We start from the raw sequence: 14,388 nt of genomic DNA on the forward strand, positions 1-14,388 counted from the left end.
ACAACCCGGAAATACACCTTACACACGCGCTGTCAATATGGCCACAAAACGTGGCGGCAACTAAGCACTTTAGACTCAATCGGATTTACAACACATCCCAAAAACGATGCAAAACGAACATGTCACCTCACGGCAAAAATGTGCAACACGAATATCATGTACAAAATGCTTGCAAGTTGGAGCGATGACTGCCCGTCATTGCAACGAAAGCTACAAAACGGCCGCGCAAGTAAGGGGTCCAAACTATCGCTGATACCCTCGAGAATGAAGGAAAAGTACTCACGTTCATTCGTGGATGTACACAAATCAACATTCCCTCGCACATCTCAACACACAGCTCGAAGGTGCAGCCGCACTGGCAGCCTGGCCACAACAAAACACTTAGTGCATGTGACTCGAGACCAAAACAGGAAGTATTTAGAACCGTTATCATGAAAACACGTACCGGGAACGTTTCAAGCATTTTTTATTCAAAATACTTTTCGTACATGACAATATTCTTTATTCTACATACCATATGCGGGAATGACAAAATAGTAACACACAGACACTACGGAAACTAAATTTAATCAGATTACTGGTTTAGAAAATTAAACGCGTTGGATTACTCGTGACTGAAAAAAGTAATTTGATTACAGTAAACACGTTACTGACAGCACTGGATACAAAACCTACCTAAGAACACTCGCAGACGCTTATAGTGCAAATATTATTGCTAACATACAACGGAAGACACAATGGTAGCAAACTACTAGCCCGCTAGCATTTGGTCACATACATTCGTGGTTACTAAAATGAACATACAAGTGTACTTGTTGGGTATTGTCATACATTCGCGCCCCCAACACAATGTTTATGATTGTAATTTCTGCTGCTCCTTGCGTCATTTATGTGAGAAGTAGTGAAGTAGTGACGTTCCATAGTTTTGTGTGGTAATCGTTTGTCAGGCGCTAAATGGCATCATTAATCTGGCTTTCCTTTTGTGGGTGAATTCAGTCAGATAATACCGTTTGTTAAGTAAATGCTCACATTTGGTTCACATTCAGACTGCTTAAGCAGTAAAAGGTATTAAGATGCGAAAAAGAAAGACTTCGTGACCTGATATAACATAGGCTAGGTTCATACTACAGGTCGTAATGCGCGAATCCGATTTTTTCGTGTTTTTCCGACTCGAGTCAGGCATTAACTTGATGGCCTGAACGGTACAAGTCGCATAGAAGTACACCATTTCAAATCCGATCTGAGTCACTTTCGTATGTGGTTCAAATCCGATCTGGGCCACATTTTTCAGAACGTGACTGGCGGTCTAAACTGTCAAGACTCCCAATCGGAATTTTTACGTCAGCAAAGAGCAAGAGGCACGGAGGACGGCAGCCATGTAGGCATTAGCGCCTAGCTTGAACTCTGTTTTTAAGCACGAAGCGGGCTTGACCACAGCCATAAAAAAATAAAATGAAGAAAAGAATAAGCCTTACAATTATCGATTTTCATTCAGTGCGCCGAATGAGCAATATTTTTTTATTGCACACATGGCTCAGTCGGGGCAAACTGATGCACCCATGTCATTTCACGCACACACGTCAAGGCTCATGTGTGTGCGTGTATGCGTTCTATCAGTCCGTATAAACTTTGAGTATAAGACTAAATGGGGATTATTAATGTCTGTTATTTGTGTCATCTTTTTGGAAATCAAAATATGATCACTCTGGAATGACATACAGCTAGCATGTGTAATTTGTTTTGATGCTTCTGCGCATGCGGGTCTCTTTGCTGAGCGCATCTCAGACTGCGAATTAAGTGCGCATGCGTGATACTTGAACGGTCTCAATGGACAAAGGTAGTCTGAACGGGCACCCACAAAAAAAAAACAGATATGACAAAAAATCGGATTTGTGCATAAAGACCTGTAGTATGAACCTAGCCTTAGTTTTCTCCTCTAGAAAAAGAATAGATCAATTTCCTTAATAAACCTTGTGATTTATTTTTTGTTAAGTGGAATCCTGTTTTTTTTTTTTTTTTTTTTTTTTTTTTTTGAAATTTTGAATTTAGAAGTTTAGAAAGAAATGTTTTCATATTTTCTTTTTTTGTTTGAAAACAGTAAAAGGTTTTATAGATAGATAATGGTCAACATTTTACGATAGAATGTCAAAGGTGCACGCAGCCAATTGAAAATCTAGATCAGCAAAAGTCAAGATCGCCTTTTTTTTAGAGTAGCCTTTTTTAAAAATTGGTGATGGCCAGAAAACTGTGATCAGTGGTCCTCTAGTATTACCTCCAATTTTTTTTTAACATTCCCTAAACAGTTTTTTTTTCATGATTTAACTCATTGGCCACCATTGACTGTGGCCAATTCATTTGAACTGGGAGGGGCAGCCAATGATTTATTATTTTAAACATCACAAAGATATAATAACCCTAACAGGAGAGGACAAAGGCCTTTGGGATAACCTAAAGAGAAGATATAAAATTTTCTACCATGGTCGCTTCTTGTCTTCATTATGTCTCAATACTTTTGCCCATAGTGTTTCATTGCTTGCATTTTTCCCTTGCCAAAAATTTCTAGTCAAAGGAAAAGAAAGCTACAAAAGAAAGTGAACATGATTAGTGTCATATCCGGTCAGCATGCGAAGAGTTGGTTAGCTGTGTCGAGGGTGGCAGGAAAGCAAGATGAGAGTAGGTTAGTGAATGACAGTGCCTGGCAGAATGTGCCGTACTTACGAGAGGACACAATGATGTCTCGCGTGTCCACACCAAACTCATTGGACACGGTGCATGAGACGGTCAGGTTGACAGTGGGCACAATTGTGATTTTGTGTGTGACCTTGCCGTTGATGAAGGGACTTTCATCAAGCTGTGGGAAAAAAATAGCAGTTTATTTGCCTTTTCAGTGGAACTTTTCTGACAAGTAATATATTACATTTGGGTAACACTTTACAGTAAGGGTCCCTTAACATTAGTTAATGCATTTTTAGACAAGAATTAATGTTTAAGTAACATTAAAATAATTAATATAATTGCTTATCTAACATTTATTAATATATTAATTAACATGAGTTAATGCATTAGTTAAAGTGCCTGTGACACGAAAAAGCATGTTTATTTCATAATACACGCGGTATTTTATGCTCCTGAATGATATGGACCGCTTGGATGTGTGTGGAGGCGATCGCTATATTTATTTAGTTTTTTGAATCCCGCGCCAGGAAAATGAGTGACTTCCGGCTTCGGTCTTGCATTGAGGAGGAGGGCGCTGTGACGTGTACGGTAGAAGACGTCCTCTTCACTATACAGCGTACTGTTGTGTATGGGGACGAATGATTCAGCTGATTTTGCGGATTAATACGTTTATTTTTCGCATCACGCCAGCCAAACGGCTGCAGAAAAATCATTCTGTATGAGGGAGAGGCGTATGCGCCTTTTTGGAGTTTCAAAAGGTTCCCATTCACCGTGGATATTTACTGTGGGACCATTGGACTTACGAGGAAGTGAGTAAACATCTTGTTTTGTATTATGTCAAATACGAATACAGCGATTACAAAGTAAACACTACAAACTTCCTTTAAATGAAGGACTACTTACGTTTGATCATTGATAGGCATGTAAAAAGCTCTCCTAATGCTCATTAGCAGCAGCCCGTTAGCTGCACAACAACTCCAGCCACCCTCCTCCGGGGAACGAACTGTAAATTGCTCTCCGCCGGGCGGTTTGCCGATCCGCGACGACAATAGACAACCGGGTCGTCATGTCAAATAATCCAGGATAGTTATGTGTGATTTTCCGCTTTGAAGACTTTGAAACATCACTCGGTTCGGGTTAGCATGTCGGCTAGCTGTCACGCCTTCTGGTTTGTTTACATTCTCCGAAGCCGGGGAAGGGAAATGACATATGTCCGATTTAGGTGTCATAAAATATAGTTCGGGAGGTGCGACAGTAAAGGTGAAGTCGACAGTTTTGACCATTATGGAGTAATTTTGCCATGTCGTCCTGAATAAATGCATTTTTATTATTTCATATTCCATTCAGCACAAGACTGTTATTTGTCATGACCATGCCATTTATTTAGCAATTGGGGAAAATACTTGGATAAAAAGAATATCCTGTAAAAATATTGAAGTAAAGAGACAGAAACAATGACATTTTGCCGCTCTCTTCGTCGCGTTTTCCTCATTGTGAATAGTTCCCCCTCGACGGGCTGACTGGTCCTTCTCAAGCCATTTATATAGCTATTGGGGAAAAATACTTGGATAAAAAGAATATCCTGTAAAAATATTGAAGTAAAGAGACAGAAACAATGACATTTTGCTGCTCTCTTCGTCGCGTTTTCCTCGTTCTGAATAGTTCTCCCTCGACGGGCTGACTGGTCCTTCTCAAGCCATTTATATTGCTATTGGGGAAAAATACTTGGATAAAAAGAATATCCTGTAAAAATATTGGAGTAGAGAGACTGAAACAATGACATTTGGCGGCTTTCTTCGTCGCGTTTTCCTCGTTCTGAATAATTCCCCCTCAATGGGCTGAATAGTAAAATCGATGAGACCAGTCTACCGCTGACGTCATCCACCTGTTGGGGACGCTAAAGCCCTATAATGGTAGGCGTGGCTAACTGGCAGATTAAAAGGCTATTTTCTTGTCATCTGTGCTTTGCTAAATTGTTGTATATAGTCGAATCGTCTCAAAATATGATTCTAATTCACATAATAATGCCATTTAAGACTTTTTTTCTCGTGTCGTATGCTCTTTAATGCATTAGTTAATGCATAACCAGACAGTAACTAATGGTTTAGTAAAATTAAAAATATATATAGGGTTAGGGTTAAGGGTTAGGGTTTGTTAACTTAGCATTTATAATTTCTTAGTTAAGGGACACATGTGCTACACTTTACAATAAGGGTCCAAAACACATTCAGTAATGGTTAATAAAGGTTGAGTGGGGGGAACTTAAGCATTTATAATTTCTTAGTTAAGGGACACATGTGCTCCACTTTACGATAAGGGTCCAAAAAACATTCAGTAATGGTTAATTAAGGTTAAGTAATAATTATGAGGTACGTTCACGTGAAATAATACCATACTTCAGGTTAGGTTAGCAGCACCCAAGGACTCACAGAGCAATGTTTCTCATTTTAAAATACCATAATCACTTACTAGTACCAGTATACATTAATAACTATTTATTAATGCACTAATGTATATGTGAATTAATGTTAAGTAATGTATTATATATATTATATATTATAACCTAACCTTAAGTATGGTATTATTTAACGTAAACATACTTCATACTTGTGAAGAGTTACAGAAAACGTTTGGCCTCCGTTATTGCCAACAAAGGGTACATCACAAAGTACTGAGATGAGCTTTTGGTATGGACCAAATACTTATTTTCCACCATGATTTGCAAATAAATTCTTTAAAAATCAAACAATGTGATTTTCTGTTTTTTTTCCCCACATTCTGTCTCTCATGGTTGAGGTTTACCCATGTTGACAATTACAGGCCTCTCTAATATTTTCAAGTGGGAGAACTTGCACAATTAGTGGTCGACTAAATACTTATTTGCCCCACTGTATCAAATGTTAATATTGTGGCCTGCATAACCCAAAATGTGATGTCCATTTATGTGCCACCAGGTTTTTCTTTTTTTCTTCTTCTTAAATGACCAAAAACAGTCACGTGCATATAGAGGGTTAACAAAACTTTTTAATAGCTCTGTAGTCATTTCCATATTCAATGTGATGCTCCATAAAAGTGTCCTATTTCTTAAGATACTTTTTTAAGGTGGGTGTAAGAGTGTCTTATTATGTGTTTAGGTGTATTTTAGGATAGTACTGAAAAAGGATATCCAACATTTTCAATTACCTTGAGTCCTGACGTATATATAACCCAAGAAATGGGGTTCACATTTGTTTTTACAACATGGCAAGTCATTTGAAGCACCACTAGGAGGAGATGTTGTCCAGCAAGAGCTTTGTGTTCAAGTACACACTTGCAATTGCCAAATCCTCGCAGGAAAAACCAACCCACCAAAGACTAATCAATACACTGTATACACTTCATGGAGGATGTAAGAACATTGCACTTTGAATATCCATTACTGAGGCTTGTGTTTACATCTTCTTTCAAAAGATGTGGTGTAATTAAACAAGCCATTTAGAAAGATACAGAACATCGTGATGCATGGACATGGTTTATTATCACCCCCGGGTTGAGTTCAGCTCGGACTAAAAGGAATGAAAATGATCCTGCACAAATAGATTTTCAGCCCAAAGTCCCTCGGGTTGTGTTAGCAATTCACTCAGCCCCTGCTGATCTTGTACTGTCAGCCGGTATACAGGTGCACTCATCGCAGAAACAAAAAAAAAGGGGATTTTCCCCCCCCGTGACACCTACATGTTCAAGTCTGGAAGAAATTAGGCTTATTGTTTACTTTTTTTTTTTTAACAGAGCACCTGCCTCAAAAGGCCAGGACCGGATATGTGCACAGGTGTGATGGCTTCAGGGGAGAAACGCTAAAAACGTGCAAGGTGCGCAATAGAAAAAATAAGTGCACTCTGCAACCAAGTAAGGTACGAGCGACAATGACTTCAGGAAATTCGGATAAGAGTATCTCTTTTCTTGATGCCTTCTGAGGTAATCTCTGCTCATTTCTGTATTAGAACCATGCTGCCAACGTTCACTGCCGATGGCGGTGATGGAGATCCAATTCATGATTCAAAAGGTCTCACACTTGCAGCATGGGGGCCAATTAGTGCCCGAAGGACAAAATTCTGTGACTCCCAATTTGATATCAAACTGCAGTGCGGCTGGTAGGAGAGGGAACCTCTTGGTACCTCACGATACGATACGATTTGTGATACATAGCTCACGATAACGATGATCTGACGATATAGCGATACAACGATTTTTGATACATTCGTCATGAATCATTCTAGGATTTTCAACGGAAAACTAATAAAGAGAAAAACAAGCTTCTGCTGTGAATTGGAACAAATTTATCACTAGTAGACGTACAATCCATTTGAACTGGGAGGGTGGCCATCCCTCCCACTTCAAACGGATTGAACGTCTATGGTTGTCAGTGGGAGCCAATGCCAGGCAATGAGTAATTTTGGACTATTTAAGGTCATTTACCTGTTGATTTTGGGGTATTTTATGGGTCACTTGCTGTTTATTTTGCGTTACAGAACAGGAAGTGACCTAAGAATCACCCAAATGAATAGGCAGGGACTCAAACTGAACAGGAAATGACCTGTAAATGCACTAAAATGAAAAGCAAGTGATCTGTAAATGCCCTGAAAATCGGACCGAATGACTGTGAATGCTCTGGTTTTGAATGAACGAACGTTCCCAGTCTAAATGGATTGGGCGTCGAGCACCGTCATTGGCAGCCTTTTTTTTTTTTTTTAATTGACACCTTTTTAATTAAATACCTGCAACATGAAGCAATTATCAGAGAATCCCAAAATTTGAAAAAAAAATTCAAATTTGTTAAAAGAAAAGTCAAAAATGAATATGTGTAATAAGCACTCTGATATCTCTGATAATCCTTGCTAAATCCTGTCTGTTTTTCTCATGGAACCTGCAGATGCATGTGTTGACTTGCATCCATCAATTTTTTTTTTTTTTCTCCAAAAAGAATTGTCAAAATTCTGAATCTGAAACATTTTAGGTGTATCAAATGTGATACGTTTGGCAAAAAAGGGTTAAAACGATATCTCGATTCTTGACAGGAGCAATATCGATAACCTTTTGGGATACAAAGTTTCAAGATATATCACCATTTCGATTTTTTGTCACACCCCTAGCGGCTGGCGTATATATTTTGCCATGAGCAATAACAAACATATAAATAATAATAAACAAATATATAATTATCTATATCAAAATAATGAATTGAACAAAAATAAATAAATCCTGTAATCAGCACTAAGCATTTAAAGGAAAATAGATAATTATTTAAAAAAAAAAAAAAAATAGTACAATTTTTTTTTTTAAATGTATAAATACAAGTTAACTAGATAAGGAATTTAGAATGATCATTTTTTTGTAGAACTTTTTACGGCTTACCATAGCTCAAGCTAATGCTAACCTTTGCCTATGAGTTAGCCACAGTGAATTAGTAACATTAGTCCCTTTTTTTGGGGAATCCTTGCAGACACACCCAGTCTCTAATTCCAGTAGCCCCTCGATAACCTGAGTTTGAAATCCTTGATAACTCATTGTCTGCCATTTACAGTGGTAGATGTCCAATCCAGTTGGACTGGGAGGGCTAGCAGTGATCCTTCGCTGCCGGCCTCTCCCAGTTCAACTGGACTGGACCTCTATCGTCGTCAGTTGCACAGAAGCATGATCACTATTTGCAAGCCTTCAAATATAAAATTGGATTAGGCATTCTTCATTACTGTCAATTTTTCTCATTTTTGCTCTTACAAATAAATAACATTACATTAAATATAGAAATAGACTCTGCTTGAAATCTCATCATTTAATGTTAATATAGAAAACAGATTAAAAGAACGATGCTCTTGTCTCATGTGGGCAGTGTGATGTAACATGTCTGATATGATTGATTCCTAATATACATCTAGTCTAGTGTAATACCATATGTCTCCAAAGGAAAAAAAAACATCAAAACAAATCAGGTAATAGGCAAGCTTGCTTAATGTGGAACATTTCAATTACTTTCTTCATCAAATCGGGGAAAAGTACGGTGACAAAGAGGGGTCAGGCGAAATGCAAACTCCAAACACTTTGCAAATAGAAAAAAGCACAAACCCCTTTTGCAAACGCTTTGCAAAAGACAAAAAGCATGAATCCAAGCTGACACAATACGACTCCCACTTGACTGCAAGTTGGCAAAAGCACGAATCCCGAGTGCCACAGCACGAATGCAAATGGCTCGCAACGCGAATGCAAAAGAAAAACGCAAGAATGCAAACTGCCACAACACGATCCCCAACTCCTAAAGCGCTTGCAAATTGGCAAAAGCACAAACCCCAATTGCCCCAACACAACCTGCTACCAAAATCTTCCACCATAATACTGTCTCAGGTAACTCTAAGGCTGCAATGACGTTGCTCGACGGCCAGTCCATTTAGACTGGGAACATTCGTTCATTCGAAACCAGAGCATTCACAGTCATTTTGTCCGATTTTCAGGGCATTTACAGATCACTTGCTGTTCATTTTAGGGCATTTACAGGTCATTTTCTATTGAGTTCGAGTCACTGCCTATTCATTTGGGTGATTCCCAGGTCATTTCCTGTTGTGTAACTCAAAATAAACAGGAAGGGACCCATAAAATACCCCAAAATCAACAGGAAGTAACTGAAAATGAACAGGTAAATGACCTTAAATGTCTCAAAATTACCTCATTGCCTGGCATTTTCAGCCACTACCGGCCGTAGACGTTCAATCCCGTTTAAAGTGGGAGGGATGGCAGCGAATGAACGAATGGTTTTGCAGGCCCATGACGAGGAAAATATTTATTGATCAGAACACTCCTTTTACTATTGCTTATTTAGTTTCCTAAGGAAGGAATTAATAGGATCTCCCTTGCTGCTTCTACTATGTGTGCGTGTACATACCGAGGTGCCATTGATGCTCCAAGAAACAGATGGCTTTGGGGAGCCCTCGGCCTCACAAATCAAGACTTTATGTTGACCATCTTCACTACGTTGTTTGGACAGCTGTTTGATCACTGGAGCGCCTGCAACGGGATGCTGTTATTGAGATGTGCCCCCCCCCCCCCCCCCACTTTAATAAACACACACACACAAAAATACTCACACACGTCAAAATTTAAAGTAAAGACTCCAAAGCAAAAGCTGGAGTCATCACTTTCTTTTTCACCGAGATGATTGAAACTGTCATCCTATCACTTTGGGAGACCTCGTTTTGTTGTGAAACAGCATTGATAACAGACTAAGAAAAGCAGACTAATTAGTAAAAAGGACTTCAGTTCCTTAATCCTGTCTCCTTCCACTTTAAGTGCAGAGCTGTCAGGGACTTTGTGGAGTCTCAGCTCGTTGCCTGGCAACAGCTCCTGGACAGCTGGGCACAAAAATATCGCGAAATCACAATGGATCATTTTTGACTCTGCGTCTATTTATATGCAAAAATGAGAGGGCTTGCTAATTTGTGCTAATCGTGAGTGATTCTTCATTTTAATAACAGTCACGGTCACGGAAGGAATTTACCATATTTTTGGACTTTAAGTCACACCAGAGTATAAGCAGCAGCAGCTAAGAAATACTGTTATTATGATCAAATATTATTTAATTTAATTAACACTAAAATGGAGAACAACAGGCCAAATGGTAAAGGTGCACCAGTCGATCGGCAGGCCGGTTTGATAGATTTTGGGGAATCGGTGACCGGTCATCACTGAAAACACTGTACAACCAATTATGTTCACCGCTCACGTCTGCTGTAACTTGGCCACATTAGCCCACGAGCAATTCATAATTGTTTTGTGACCGCTAGATGGCCTTCTTTACTTTGTGAGGGAATTTAGTCAGATAATACCTGTTGTTTAGTCAATGCTCACTTTTGGCTCACATGCAGACTTTTTCCATAGTTAAAAGATATTAAAATACGAAAAAAATAAAGACTCCAAGACCTTATATAGTTTAGTTGTTGTCCCCCAAAATGTATTATCTATTTCCTTAAAAATAGTGACTCTTTTTTTGTACACTAGCGGTGCAAAGACCCTTAAATTTAGTTTAATAGTACAGTACATAAGACGTGCATGGGCCATTAAAAATACTCTTTATATCATTTCCCCACATACTAGGGGCCCGGTTCTTTTTTTTTCAGATTAAAAAAAAAAAAAAAGTTTTCCTTTCAAATAATTCATTAAATTTATTTCAATCCATGAAAATGGTGCTTTACCTACCGTGAGTGATTTGTTTCCCACCAATGCAAATTCAACGGCCATCAATTATTTTGCTATTTTGCAATAACGTTAGTGACGGTTGTCCATTGTATAGCACAGTGCTTCTTAATTATTTTCTGTCACACCCCCCTTTTACTGATCTAGCACTCACAATTGTTGTTGTTCAGTAGGACGATTGTTGTTAATCGTTGGCACATTTTCGCTGAAAACAATTAAGCGGCTAATTAATGTGATTGGGGTGTAATGTCTTTAAGTGATGTCTTAATTGATTTGGCTTGGCCAACATTTTTAGACACAGTAAACATATTGGTCTTTCCGCGTCTCCCACAGCTGCTGCTCCCCGTCTGTGGAACGCCCCTCCCAGACCACCTCAGAGCCCCGCAGACAGTGGATGCCTTTAAAAAAGGTCTAAAAACTTACCTTTTTAAAAAAGCTTACCCTGGCTAATTTTATCTTATTTTATCTGATTTCTATCTAATTTTATCTATGTTTCTATTTTTGCTTTTACTCTTTTATTCTAAGTCTTTTTATTTTCTTTTACATGGTAATGTGCACTTTGAGATTTGTTTTTCAAATGTAAAGTGTGTTATGAATAAAATGTATTATTATTAAAAGTGAAGCGAAACGCTACATATGCTTTGTCATATTTTATCGTCTCGGCTTTCGGGAGACATCTCCGACATCCCTGTCAGATATTGTTTCATGGTGTCGCTGAAGGTTTTGTTCAATGCACTTCATGTCTCCTGCTCTTAGCTGTGTGCTCTTGTTTGGAGCAAAAATACTGCACACACTCTAAAAATGACAGCGCCACTGCCACCCACTGAGTGGATGTGCAATTACTCTTTATTCTAGTATGGCAAAAAACTATGTTACCCAAGGTCATATGCCCCCCCCCCCCCCCCAATAGCTTTGCGCCCCCTGGGGAAACACGCCGCATTATTAGAGAGGGACTGGTATAGCACATTAGAGGGCCACAGACCATCATTAGAATTTACCATATATATGTAGTATACTACACCAGCAATGTGTGTTGTGTTATGAACTTACCTTCAACAATCAAGTCAAAAGAAGCTTTCTCGGTAAGTGCACCCATCTTCACTTCACTCTCATAGTGGCCAGAATCCGAGTACTGCAGCTTGTTAAACGTGGGCTCTTTGTCCATCTTGACATTGTCCTGATTAGATAAAAACAGTAGTTTTCATTTCAAGAACAAACTCATTCTTCATGGCAGTCACTTTCAGCGCCAAGAGTTGTTATACTTTTTTACCTTGGTCCAGGAGACTTTTGATTCCCCCGAAGAGTCGATCTGGAAAGATAGCTCCAAGGCCTCCCCGGCTGTCTTGATGATCTTCCCAGAGGGGTTTAAATTGATGTCTAAGTCTAAAAGAGAAAGAGGTGAGAGGGTGGAGAAACGACGGCTCGCAGCTCTGACAAGCTTGGAGATATTTCTATTATTAACTACACTCCTCTCACTGCGCCTTAGCTTATTAGCGGAGGCTGACACAACAAAGCGGGTGAGACCAAGAGATCTGAACATTACGGGGCAAACATACTTCACTCCCGACAGCAACACCAGAGGCTCCAAAAAAAGGAGAAAAATGACAGCACTGATGGAACCATTTTGAGGAAAAGCACAGCGTGACGTCTTACAATTGACTGTGATGTTCTTGGATGCCATCATGGCTGGGTTGTCAATTAGGGAACATCTGTATTCACCGGTGATATCACGTGAGACAGCAGTGAGGGTGTATCTATCAGTGTTTTTCACAGGAACCACTTCACCCTGGAAACACGCGCACACACAAAAGCCACTGATTGTCGGGACATGATCAGACAGATTCATTACAGGTCATTCACTGAAGGCTCATTAGTACACCTTCAGGTGGAAGTTGAAGCTGGTTGGTGCCGGATTGCCGTCCGCTACGCACTTGAGGGTCACGTTTTCCCCTTCCACCAGAGGTTCTGGGGCAAGCACCTGCAGCACAATGTTCTCCGTGGAGTCTGGAATGAGGATTAACGAAATACAGTTTAATGCTATTTCTCTACAACTGAGGACCACATATTTTTTTGCACATTGCACATTTTTAGCAATTATGTTCAAACTTAAAAAATGTAGACAACACTGTTATTTTGTGCATCCCAGTGGAAAGAATCTTGTTCTTTGAATTTCTAATATTGGGAATTCAATTTTTCTGATACGTAATAGTGGAGGAAAAGGTAAACAGAAGTCAGTATTTCCTGAAAGTGGCCGCTCGAAATGGGGGCAGACATTTTATCAATGGCGGTACTATATTAGCCAATCAAATGCGAGTATCAGAGATTGGCTTCTCGTCCTTGTGACATCATTACTACTTATCACATGCATCTACACTGCTGGTTGAAAGTATTGGCACCCCTGCAATGCTGTCAGCTAATGCTCAATTTCTGCCAGAAAATGATTGCAATTACAAATGCTTTGGTAGTAATATCTTCATGTGTTTATTTTCTTGCAATGAAAAAACACAAAAGAGAATGAAGAAAAAAATTTAATCGTTATCATTTTACACAAAACTCAAAAAATGGGCCGGACAAAAGTACTGGCACCCTCAGCCTAATACTTGGTCTTGGTTGAAAAATGCATTATCGTGCATCACTAGTGAATATCCTCAGTTAAACAGGGTTTGAGTGTAATAACACTGTAAATACAAATGTTTTTGGATGGAGCCATAATTGTTGAGTGAGGGCACTGCTTTTTACCATAGACAACGTTTTTTTTTTTTTTTTTTTTAAAGAATAATTCTGACCACTGACAATGTTTTGAGAGACACAAAAAGCAAGCAAAAATGACTGAAAAACATGAAGCATAATTTACAGTAGTTTGTGTCTTTGACAACAAACTCTCAGGCTCCCTGGTGTGAAAAGTACACCATCTTATTTGGAGGCCATGCCAAGCAAGCAGCTTCAATATTTAATGCAGCTTCTGCATTAATCTTATTTCGCTGCTCATCCCTGCAACACTTAAGACCAAAAGTCTCGGCTTTTTTTTCTTCTTTCAGATTACCTGCTTAACAGAGTTGGGTTGTATAAAAAAAAATAATTCAGTCAAGGAAGGTGAACACAAGTCAGACTTATTTTTCCAGTCAAGATGATGAAATACAAAGAAACATTCCTTTTTGTGTCTAAAATGAGAGAAGTTAAACAACTCACATGTGACGGTGAAGGTGAGTGCAGATGACTCCAGCTGTATGCCCAAGTTATGCTGAACGCTGCAGGAGAACTGGGCATCGGTGTCATCCTTCGTGGCTGAGTACTCCAACGTGGAGGAGGTGCTCGACAGGCCGCTCACGGGGTCCACCTGCACTGAGGCTCGGATGGAAACACCTGTGCCGATAAACAACAAGCTGCCAGAGAGCCCCCAAAGCACACAGGAGCACCATCCCAATACACAAAGTCAAACTCTGGCACTTTTTAATGACATATTTAATTACTTAAGCCCCCATGTGAAAATTCTGT

At 39.3% G+C, this 14,388-nt stretch overlaps 1 protein-coding gene across 3 annotated transcripts in view; it reads right to left on the minus strand.

Moving 5' to 3' along the window:
- LOC130918083 (CD166 antigen homolog A-like) overlaps positions 1 to 14,388 on the minus strand; it is a 109,088-nt gene that overhangs the window by 13,168 nt on the left and 81,532 nt on the right. For 2 of the 3 annotated variants that reach the window (XM_057839975.1, XM_057839974.1), the window contains exons 6-12: positions 14,083 to 14,256; positions 12,773 to 12,897; positions 12,547 to 12,679; positions 12,164 to 12,276; positions 11,944 to 12,070; positions 9,587 to 9,708; positions 2,719 to 2,851 (exon numbers count right to left, since the gene is read on the minus strand). In XM_057839975.1, coding sequence (XP_057695958.1) covers positions 2,719 to 2,851; positions 9,587 to 9,708; positions 11,944 to 12,070; positions 12,164 to 12,276; positions 12,547 to 12,679; positions 12,773 to 12,897; positions 14,083 to 14,256 — 927 coding nt within the window. Of the gene's footprint in view, positions 1 to 2,044; positions 2,641 to 2,718; positions 2,852 to 9,586; positions 9,709 to 11,943; positions 12,071 to 12,163; positions 12,277 to 12,546; positions 12,680 to 12,772; positions 12,898 to 14,082; positions 14,257 to 14,388 lie in introns of those variants that run through there. The other variant, XM_057839976.1, reaches the window with a different exon arrangement.

This window comes from Corythoichthys intestinalis, chromosome 6, assembly GCF_030265065.1.
Source record: "Corythoichthys intestinalis isolate RoL2023-P3 chromosome 6, ASM3026506v1, whole genome shotgun sequence".
Taxonomy (NCBI): Eukaryota; Metazoa; Chordata; class Actinopteri; order Syngnathiformes; family Syngnathidae; genus Corythoichthys; species Corythoichthys intestinalis.